General features: G+C 45.9%; 2 protein-coding genes across 2 annotated transcripts in view; both read left to right on the top strand.

Annotated features, from left to right (window-relative positions):
- The first annotated feature begins 2004 nt into the window (after positions 1-2004).
- RRS1 (RRS1 ribosome biogenesis regulator homolog (S. cerevisiae)) lies at positions 2005-3172 on the top strand. Its single transcript, XM_006880428.1, has one exon. The coding sequence runs from the start codon at positions 2021-2023 to the stop codon at positions 3116-3118; it is 1098 nt and encodes a 365-aa protein (XP_006880490.1). The 5' UTR covers positions 2005-2020; the 3' UTR covers positions 3119-3172.
- Positions 3173-7383: 4211 nt separating this feature from the next.
- ADHFE1 (alcohol dehydrogenase, iron containing, 1) overlaps positions 7384-11271 on the top strand; it is a 59502-nt gene continuing 55614 nt past the window's right edge. Inside the window, exon 1 of the mRNA XM_006880427.1 lies at positions 7384-7434. The gene's annotated coding sequence lies outside the window, so the exon portion shown is untranslated. The remainder of the gene's footprint in view (positions 7435-11271) is intronic.

Below are 11271 nucleotides of genomic sequence, written 5' to 3'. Positions count from 1 at the left end.
GATTGCTATTTGCAGGCAAGGACGTTGAAACTCCTTTTCACATATTTTGGACATGTTGCCATGAGGGACCAGTCCTTGGAGAAGGACATTATGCTTGGAAGGGTAGACGGTCAGCCCAAGTGAGGAAGACTCTGAATGAGATGGATCAACATAGTGACTGTGGTAATGGCGGCAGGTTTATCAGAGACAATGAGACTGGCTTATAATAGGGAAGGGTTCCCAGCTCTTGTTCATAGGGTCGCCATGAGTCTTAGTTGACTTGACAGCACATATAACAATGTTAGTATGTTATCATTAACAAAGGAATCCTGATTCTTTCATGACAGGGGGTTTCATCTCAAAGGTCTCTGGCTGTTTTGGGAAAACTATTTTGACAGACTTTAATTATTTTCCTAAAAGGTTGTCTTTTATAATAGCAAAACATGATGCTTCAAGACATTCAAGCTCTCTCTGAAATATTTGTGGTTTTCTGCATAGGGTTATGAATTGTAGCTGCAGGAATCTTTGTCATTGTGTATGACGCCTCTGATTTCCTGACCTCCTTGGCTGTAATTACAGTGATAGTTTTGAGCTTCCTTTTAGTTGAACTCAGTTAAGTGATAATCCAGTATGGGCTGGCTGAACCAGAACTCTTGAAGAATCATAAGGCAAATGGGAACACAAGAAAAGAGAGGTGTGCGACAATTTTTAAAGACTCAACTCCAACACTTGGCAATAACTATATAACTGAACCTGTTATCTATGGCCTTGGGTCGTTTATGCATCTTGAGTATTGTTTTTCAATTCTAATAAAACTCTGGTTCTGAAAGGAAATAATAAAAACCAAAGGGAACTCTGGTGGCCTGTTGTTGTTGTCGTCATGTGCCATCAAGTTGCTTGCAAGTCATAATGATCCTATGTACAATAGATCTGAACCCTGTTCAACCTTATTGTCTCTGACACACCTATCCCTATTACCCTAGTCACTGAATCAATCCATCTCATCCAGGGTCTTCCTCTCTTGCGCTGTTCCTCCACCCTCCTAAGCATGATGTCCCTCTCCAAGGACTGGTCCCTCCTTGCAACTTGTCCAAAGTTAGAGAATAAAACCATCCTGTTCCTTGGAGGCAAAGATTCTGAAGCCTAGTGGTTAAAAAAATAATAAAATAAAATAAAAGTAAAAATTGAGCTGCATTCCCAAAGTCAGGAGGTTGGAACCCACCAACTGCTTCGCAAGAAGGATGGTCAACTCCTATGGGATTTACCACCTCTGAAAATCTATGGGTCAGTTCTAATGGCACACTACAACATGCCCAAAATGTGAGAAATCATCCATTTCTCTAAGGAGCATTCTAAGCTGTACTTTCTCCAAGATACAACTATACTTTAGTATCAAAATAGGGCCCAAGTTCAAAGTGTGTTAAGTGCCAAACTCGAGGTGCTCTGACTGAAGAGCTTAGCGCTGTTTGGTCTACACCCCTTGGAAAAATGCGGCGAGCAGCTCTGTCATGTCAAGTTTTGGTGAAGTCAGTGCTCTCCCACCCCCTCTCGGGACGATCTCCTACTGCTCGATCACAAATGGAAAAAATCACCTTGTACACTTTACGTTTATTTGTAGTGTGTGTCCACATTTGCAGGGATAGAGGCCAAAAACAGCTGAGAGGGCGGGGGTGAGAGGGTATCTTTAGAAAGAATTTAGCCTACATTTGACACAGGACGCCCGGTAACCGGCTGGTCCCGCGCATTCGCGCAGCGCAGTCCCTACCAGTCTCTGTCTGGCACTTGTGGTCAGAGTTGCCCGCGCCAGCGCAGCCTCCACCTGCCACAAACCCCAGGGCCCTGCCTGTAAAACCATAAACTCTCCAACACCTCCCTCTGCTGGCTCGTGGAGAAGTCACACGGACCACACACGTCAGTTCCGGATGCTACGGAAGTGAAGCTTCCTCTTCCGGGTTGAGCGTCTGTGAGCCCGCACGTGGTTGCATTTCCGGGCTGGATAAGTTGAGCGGCTGTCTCCGCGCTGGTGAGTTGAACCGAAGCCATGGAGAGCCGCAGCGTGGAGGAGCTTCTTGCAAAGGCAGAGCAGGAAGAGGCAGAAAAGTTTCAGCGCATCACGGTGCATAAAGAACTGGAGCTGGAGTTCGATTTAGGCAATTTGTTGGCTTCCGACCGGAACCCCCCTACAGGACTTCGGTGCGCCGGACCCGCGCTGGAGGCCGAGCTGCAGAAGCTGGCGCGGGACAATACGCAGCTCCTCATCAACCAGCTGTGGCAGCTGCCCACGGAGCGCGTGGAGGAGGCGGTCGTGGCCCAGCTGCCGGAGCCTGCCACCCGCCTGCCGCGCGAGAAACCGGTGCCCCGGCCGCGGCCGCTTACGCGCTGGCAGCAGTTCGCGCGCCTCAAAGGCATCCGGCCCAAGAAGAAGACCAATCTGGTGTGGGATGAGGTGAGCGGTCAGTGGCGCCGCCGGTGGGGCTACCAGCGTGCCCGCGACGACACCAAGGAGTGGCTGATCGAGGTCCCCGTCAGCGCCGACCCCATGGAGGACCAGTTCGCCAAGCGGGTTCAGGCTAAGAAGGAGCGGGTGGCCAAAAACGAGCTGAACCGGCTGCGTAACCTGGCCCGTGCACACAAGCTGCAGCTGCCCAGTGCGGCCGGCATGCACCCCACTGGACATCAGAGCAAGGAGGAGCTGGGTCGCGCCATGGAGGTGGCCAAAGTTTCCACCGCTTCCGTGGGACGTTTCCAGGAGCGCCTGCCCAAGGAGAAGGCTCCTCGGGGTTCCGGCAAGAAGAGGAAGTTTCAGCCTGTCTTTGGGGACTTTGCAGCCGAGAAAACGAGCCAGTTGGAGCTGCTGCGAGTCATGAACAGCAGAAAGCCTCAGCTGGACGTGACGAGGGCCACTAATAAGCAGATGAGGGAGGAGGACCAGGAGGAGGCCGCCAAGAGGAGAAAAATGAGCCAAAGGGGCAAGAGAAAGGGGGGGCGGCAAGGACCTGGGGGCAAGAGGAAAGGAGGTCCTCCCAGCCAGGGAGGAAAGAGAAAAGGGGGCCTAGGAGGCAAGATGAATTCCGGGCCACCTGGTTTGAGTGGCAAGAGGAAAGGAGGGCAGCGCCAGGGAGGAAAGAGGCGGAATTAATAATTTCACCCTCGGATTTGAGCTGCTCACCAAGAACTGTATGCTGCACGTGAGGTTCAACTTCTCCGGTAGCAGCTGCCCTTCCCTCCCCGAACTTGGAGGTCGAAGGGAAGAATTGGACTCCACAAGTTTGTGGTTTTCTTAAAGGGGAAGGAATTTAAGTGGGAATGAGTCTAAAACAGCCTTGCTTTCTCTATTTAACTTTGGTCTTGACCGCAGAATTGTTGGTTACCTATCAGAGTTATCATTGACTGATGTAATTTTTTCATTTCTGTTACAAGCTTGTGTATTCATCAGAACAGAAAAAAAATAACAAACGTTTTCTAAACCAGACTTTCACTATTGTATGTAAAGATTATTTCATATAACTGTCTCTGGTTGTAGCCAGTGTTGATTTTAACTTTTTTCCTTGTAGTAGAAATCAAATGAATCCTGTGGACCATACCAGGTATGATGTCTTTTTACTTTAGACATAAAGCAGTCAGAGAGACAACTGCAGAAAACTATTGTTTGTTGTCAGATATATTGAAGGTATAACTGATGTTTGAAAAATCTGTTCTTTGTGACACTTTGGAAATACTGGTTTGCTAATGATAACGTCCTTGCTAAATAACCCTCATTAATCCAGAAAATATTTCCAATCTTTATGGATGTTTATCTTCCCAGTTTGGTTTAATACTAAATAGAGAAACATGTATTAGTAGAAAACTTTCTTTAGTTCTGTGAAAGTGGCTTGAGCTAACTTGATTAGATTAGTAGGGTCATTGGGTGATAAGTTGACGGGAAAACAGAGGTTGCATTTTCAAGCCCACCTGGAGGCACCTCGAAAGGCCTGGTTAACTAACTTCTGAAGTCAACCAGTGCAAACCCTGTTCGAAGCAAGTCTCCATGAGACGGAATTGACTTTGTGGCAACCTTTGGAGGTGGTAGTGTGCTTGGGAGGTTAAATGTTTTATAGCTGTTTTGGGACACATTCCTGTCATAGGTGTCTGTCCCTAATGATCTAAAAAGCTTTAAGCCTTTTACTCCAGTAGAGCAGAGAGCACCCCTGCTCTTTTTGGTTGACAGTTAATAAGAAATTTTTTCTATTTTCAATGCTGTTTCTTAGAAAAGTATTTTTAGAAGTGTCCATGAAAAAGTCAGATTTCATTGCTGTATAGTGAAGAGATTAAGATTGTTAACAGTTTTTGTTTGCTTGGCTCCACGGTCAACACTCTTGGCACCAGCAGCCAGGAAATTAAAAGATTTATTGCATTGGGACAGTCTGCTGTAAGAGACCCCTCCATAGTACTGAAGAGCAATGATGTCAGTCTGGAAACTAAGGTGCACCTGACACAGGCCATGGTCTTTGTAATCACTTGCTATGCGTCAGAAAGCTGGACAGTGACTAGGGAGGATAGAAGGAGAATTGATGTCTTTAAGCTGTGGTGCTGGAAAAAGTATTAAATATACCATAGATGGCTACTAGAACGAACAGGTTCATCCTAGAGAAGGTTAAACTAGGCTGTTCCTTGGAGGCATGGATTCTGAAGTTTCATCTGACATACTTTGGACTTGTTGCAAGGAGGGACCAATCCTCGGAGAGGGACATCTTCCTTGGGATTGTGGAGGGATAGTGCAGGAGAGAAAGACCCTCAGTGAGATGGATTGATTCAGTGGGGCGTCAAAGACAGATTGGCACAGAATAGTGCAGGGTTTAGGGCTGTTGTACATAGGGTCGCTATCAATCACAGGCGACTCGATGGCACTTAACAACAGCACAGGTATATGAGTAGTGGTGGTATAGTTGTGCAGCTTCTCCAGACATTGTGTGTCCCTGAGAGAAGAATGGGCTTTCACTTCCCGTTAAGAGTTACAGCTTTGGGAACTTGATTGAGGGTCATTATGCGTTTTGTTTCTTGAGTATAGACTTTCCCATGTTCACATGTTTTCTGATTGTATTAAAGCTAGATTTTAAAAAATTTACTTTTTCTCTTGAAAAATGATAAATACAATAATAGGCATCGGAGAACTCTAATAAGTAGGAGGTTGTATGGTCAGCCCAGAGGCTATTGGTTGAAATCCACCAACTGCTCCACAGAAGAAAGATGGGCAGTTGCCTCCCATGGGATGTATTAGGTGCTACTGAGTTGAAACAGACTCAGTTGAGCCTTCAGCACAAAGGAGGTCTGATGGCCTAGTGGTAAGAAGCTGCATTGCAATCCCAAAGGTATGTGCTTCCAGTCCATCCGCTTCTCAGAAGGATGGGCAGGCTCCTGTGTGATTTTACTGCTTCTGAAAACTTATTGGAGGGTCAGCTATAGATGAGTGGGTTCTGACTTCATGGTACTCAATAACAAATTATGCAGATGATTTTTCTCCCCTGTAGCAGTTAGAAGATTCGAACCTTTGGGGTATAACACAACTCCTTACGACTAGGCAACCAGAGCTCCCTCACAGATGATGTACAGCTTCTGTAAGCCTGGAGGGTCAGCTTTGTCTCAAGGTCAGTGAGTTCAGCTCTTTCATTGTTGTTTGGTATCAAGTTGAAATGATCTGTTCATAGTAACCCTTTGAACAACAGATCTTACCCTGTCCTATCCTGTTTTATCCTCAACAATTTGACACACTCGAGCCCATAGCTGCTGTCATTGTCGGTTCATCTGGTTGAAGATCAGCCCTTCCATTGCTGTCCCTCCGCCTTTCAAAGCACAGTCCTCCAAGGAATAGTCCTAGCAGCATGCCTAAAATAATGTGAGATGAAGCTTCACCATTCTTTGCTCCAAGGAACACTCTGGCTGCATCTTGTCCAAGACCTACCTACTACTTGTTCTGACAGTCCATGGGATATGCAGTGCTCTTCTCCAGTATTACAACAAAGGCATCACTTTTTCTTCTGTTACTGTTATTCATTGTCCACCTGTCAGCTTAATTTTCAGCCCAGTGAAAAATAGAGGAACATGGATATAGTTTCATTAAGATCAAGTTAATCCAGCCACTTAATGGTACCATCAACAATTTCATCAAAAGCCAAACGGTGCTTATGAGACACTTTACTAAAGGGTAGGGCTTTTTCAGGTTTGGATTTTGTGCTTTCCTTATTTAGCTGTGGGATTTTAACACTGCCCATTTAGGTTTCTTGGACTTTTTAAAAGAAGTTAGCAATTTATGAAAATAGAGTTTTTTAACTTTTTTTTTTTAACATTCCTAAGAGTTGTTTTCTGCATGGCACCCAAAGTTGGGTGGTAAGACTTTGCCCCTGAATCAAATGTAGGGGGGTATTTTGGTTTCTGTTTTTTACTTTAAACATTATTTAATTAGGTCTTATAGACTCCATTGGTGAGGGAGAATAGAAGAACACAGATAGCTTTTGAGCTGCTCTGATTTTGGGCAAAACTTCCAAGTCCACAGCTTTCATCAACATTGTGCTGCTCTGAAATCTTCTCTGTGTCGGAGATCTCACCCTCCTGGTGGCGGCATTTCCACCGCTGCTTTTCACACACTGATGTCAATTTTAGTGGAGGTGGCAATGAAGAGTTTCTGATGTGTTCTCCACAGAGGAACTTGATCATTGAGGGTCAGAGGCCCTGTCACAGGGAGCAAACCACTATCCAGCAGCTTCTGGAAAATCGCTCTGCACCTGTGGTAAGAGACTGAACTAGCACACAGCCTCCTCACATGCTCACTCTAGGGGATTTTTTGCTGAGGCTTCCCAGCTTCAGAGGCACGACATCAGTAGGGTAGGTAATACCTAGGCGTTTTCACCACTCTGGTACCACCATTCTTAACCACCAACAACTGCTTTGTGACAGTAGCAAGAACCTTATCATCCTTTTCAACCCTGGACTTAGTGGCTGAGTTCTTCCTGTTGTGTATGGCCTTCCTAGGATACCTGGCTAATTGGTAATACTGCCGATTCCCCAGACTAGGACAGGGTTGGGGCTCCAGGGGGGCTTCCTCATCTTGGGCATTTTGCTCTTGCCTTTGGGCTTGGCATTTTTAACTTTGCCACTAGCATCTGCCTTCTTGGCCTCAGGCTTCTCCTTGGTGTCTGTCTGTTTTACCAACCATCTTGCAAAATGGGATAAAGAACCAATAAGTCTAATGTAGTTTTAACTCCACGTGGGAACATAGTCTTAAGCTACGGGCCCTTGACCTTAGTAGACCAAGTGGAGTGACTCGGCTCAGTGGGCGGGTGGAGGAGGGCGGTGGGGCCGGCGATTGGCCCACAGAGGGGGTGTAGAGCGAGGGGCGTGGCTTCTGGGCTGAGCTTGTGCAGTCATGGCTGTCGGCAGATCTCGGATCACGCACTTGCTGAAGCTACTGCAGAGCGCAGCGTGAGTGCGGGCAATGGGGGAAAGGGGACCTCATCATGTCTTCCACAGGACCCCCAAGTGTCAGAGGGCAGGGGACCCCACCGCACCTTCTGCAGGTCCCCTGAGTGTTAGAGGAGACCCCCATCATACCTTCTGCAGGACCTTTGAGTGTCACAGCAAGGGGACGCCACTGCACCTTTCAAAGGACTTCTGAGTGTTGGAGGGCAGGGGACCCATCATGTTTTCTACAGGACCCCCTAGTGTCAGAGGGAGGAACCTCACTGTCCCTTTCATAGTAGCCCTGAGTGTTAGAGAACCCCCACCACGCCTTCTGCAGGATCCCAGAGGGTCGGGGACCCCACCCCCCCCCACCCAACTACTCCTTCCGCAGGACTCCTGAGTGTGGACATTTTTCTGTTACCTTTGAGGGAGATCCCACAGTGCACAGCACCAAGAGGCATGTTGCTTAGTCCTCTTAAGAAAATTCATTTATTCAGTCAGTCATCATCCCTCCTATTTTATTGTATATTACATGCTGGAAACTTTTGAGTGCTGGATATGCAATGATACAAGGTTTTGGAATCCTTCAAAGTCTGGAGAAACAGATGATAGGCCTACTGTGAAACTACAGAGCACAGGCACAAGCTTATAAACGGGAAAGATGAACATGAGGAATGACGAGAGTTACACTCCCAGGCCAGTTCAGGAGGTACATATACATGTTATGACCTATCTAATACCCCCTCAGGAAATGCTTGGGAGCTACTGCCTGGTGAGTACTTGGAAAGTGTCCAAGTGTAAGCCTTCTTAGGTAGGCCTAAGCATGGAAAAGTTTGAGTTCCCAATTCAGGTAAATAAGGGAACAAAACTAAAGAGAATTGGCAATAGAATGAAAAATGACATCTGAGTCCACTAGATGGAAACAAACTTCTAGTTCCAGGATCTAAAAGTAGTTCAGGTGTGGACATACCTAAGGTGTGGAACAGATGAGAATCAAAAAATAAACATGAGTGGGTACCTAGCAGCTGGTGGATTCAAACCACATGCCTTTGGGATTGCAGCACAGCTTCTTGCCAGTAGGCCACCAGAGCTCCCTCTTATTCAGCATTTCTGAGTTGCCTATTGTTACTTACAGTCACTATTGATCCATCTTGTTCAGGGTCTCCTCTGATCCTCTGCCTTTCTCAGGATAATGTCTTTCACCAAGAACTAGCTCCTCCTGAGAACATGCCCAAGGCATGTGAGACCATCCATGCCTCTCAGGAGCACTCTTGTCTGCACGACCTCCCAGACAGATCTTTGTTCTTTTGGCTGTCCGTGGTATACTCAGTACTCTTCTCCCACCACAGTTCGAAGGCATCACTTTTTCTTCAATATTGCGTTCATTGTTTAACTCTCTCATGTATACTAAGTGGACTATACCACAGCTTAGATCAAATGGGGACAAGGCCAGGAAGGGCAGCTGAACTGACTGGAGGAGATGGGTACTCATACTCCTTTGGCCACTAGCGGCCCCCATCCTGGAAGTAGCAGGAAAACCAGGCCATGGCTCCAGAATGCTGGAGGACCCTCTGCCGAGGACCGTTGGATCTATGGGGAGAGAGTTCGCTCCTGTAGTTTTGGCACTTGTCTGTTAGTTTGGTGCACTTTGGGGTGGCTTGCATGTTGCTGTTATGGTAAAAGCTATGCCACTGGTGTGTCAGATGCCACCAGGATCACCCATAATGGACAAATTTTCTAAGAAATAGGACTGACAACTGAAATAACCGGTAAAAAACTAAAAACAAGAAAATGGCCCACACTTATTGGGCACTGTGTGTGTCAGGCACAGTGCTACACTCTTTACATGTTCTGCTAATTGGTACAGTGTTGATGGTACATGCCCTCAAGTCAGAACCAACTTATAACTGTTCCTCCAGCAGCTTTTCAGAGACTATAAATAGCTTGGGAGGAGATTGTCCATCCTCCCATGGAACAGTTGGTGAATTCAAACTATATGCCTTTGGGTCAGCAATACAACCCCTTACCCATTAGGCCACCAAAGCTCCTAAATTGTCACAATAGCCCTAGAAATACTGTATTTTTTTTTTTGTTACAGATATAGGAATAAAGGGTTGGAGAAGGCTATGAAAGGGATATAGCTGTAATTTGAGCTCAAATACACAGCTTCACAATCTTGGTCCTTAGTCTATGCTGGGGAATTTGAATTGTGTCCTGTAGATAATAGGAGGCTATTGAAGCAATATTTCTCATGATGAAATGCCTCGTGATGCCCCATGGGTGCGAAAAAATAATTGCAAAGCCAGTAGTTTGAGAAACTGCATGCTGTTGCATGTGACCCTTTGAGTGGCAGGATCTAAACAAGAAGGGCTTTGAGAAGTTCTGTAAGTGGGGTAGGGGTATGGAAGTGGGTATTAACTGTGGTTAAACCTCCCTAAACTTGTATCATTAAAAAAAAAAACAACCCACAAAACATAAAACCATTGACCTCTTGTTAGGTTCCATCAAGCTAGCTTCAACTCCTAGTGACCCTGTCTGTACAACATGGTCTCTGCTATGCAGAAGCCCATTGTTACCATGTCAATTTGTATCCTTAAGCGTTTATTTCATTTTCCCTCTACTTTTCCAAGCACGATGTCCTCCAGTGTCTGACCCTTCCCGATAATATGCCCAACGTATGAGAAACAAGCTTTCATTATTTTTGCATCTAATGAGCACTGGTGGCCTATTTACAAGTGCGTGCACTGCAATCCTGAAGGCACATTGTTTGAGGCCAGCAGCTGCTCCACTGGAGAAGGATGGGCGGTCTCCTCCCATGTGATTAACTGCCTCTGAAAACCCACTGGAGGGTCAGCTACTCAATGGCACTCAACAATAATGAGCACCTTGACTGGACTTCTTCCTTCTTCCAGTACAGATTTGTTATTTTGACAGTCCACGACAGATTCAATAGTCTTCATCAACACCACAAGTCTTCATGGGTCTTCCTTATTCATGGTCCAACTTTCACATGTTTATGAAGCAATCAGAAAAATACCGTGTCTGTGGTGTTAATTAAGCACACCTTAGTCTTTAAAGTGATGTTCTTGCACTTGAACTCTTTAAAGCAATCCTTGAAAACATTTGCCTAAAGGAATTCACCATTTGAGTTCAACTAGTTAATTCTTTTTTTTTTATGATATAGAACAGAGAGTGTGAAAAACAGGGGGCCAAAAGTTCCCATGACTGAAGGCCCCAAGCCATGCTTCTCTGAGTATTTATTTAGGTAAACAAAGCAAAATTATAAGGAAGTACAAAACAAAAACAAAGGATAATGGTGAAGTCTTTTACAGATAAGGCCAAGTTCCTCTTTATGCTAATCTCAGGAGGGAGGGATTCAGTTGATACAAACTAAGAACAATGTTGACTCTTAGGGAACACCTCAGTGCCACAAGGTGACCTTCAGCTTGTATTAAGCCTCCCTCATTTCCTGATACAGTATTTGGTCTACTATTAGTAAAAGGTATTGTGATGGGAAAGTCTGCGGTTAGGGACCTCTCTAAAGTACTCAAGAGCAACGGTGTCTCTCTGGGGACTAAGGTGCACCTGATACAGACCATGGTCTTTGCAATCACTTGTTATACATCAAAGAGTTAGACAATGACTAGGGAGGACAGAAGGAGAGTTGAAGCCTTTGAGCTGTGGTGCTGGAGAAGAGTATTGAATGTACCATGGACTGCCAAGAAAACAAACAGATTCATCCTAGAGAGGATTAAACCAAGCAACTCCTTGGAGGCAAGGATTCTGGGGCTTCGTCTGGCATACTTTGGACATGTTGCAAGGAGGGACAGGTCCTTGGAGAGGGACATCATGCTTGGG

The sequence above is a fragment of the Elephantulus edwardii genome, unplaced genomic scaffold (assembly GCF_000299155.1).
Source record: "Elephantulus edwardii isolate Elephantulus edwardi_28Jun2011 unplaced genomic scaffold, EleEdw1.0 scaffold00008, whole genome shotgun sequence".
Taxonomy (NCBI): Eukaryota; Metazoa; Chordata; class Mammalia; order Macroscelidea; family Macroscelididae; genus Elephantulus; species Elephantulus edwardii.
This window is presented reverse-complemented; position numbering and strand designations above follow the sequence as displayed.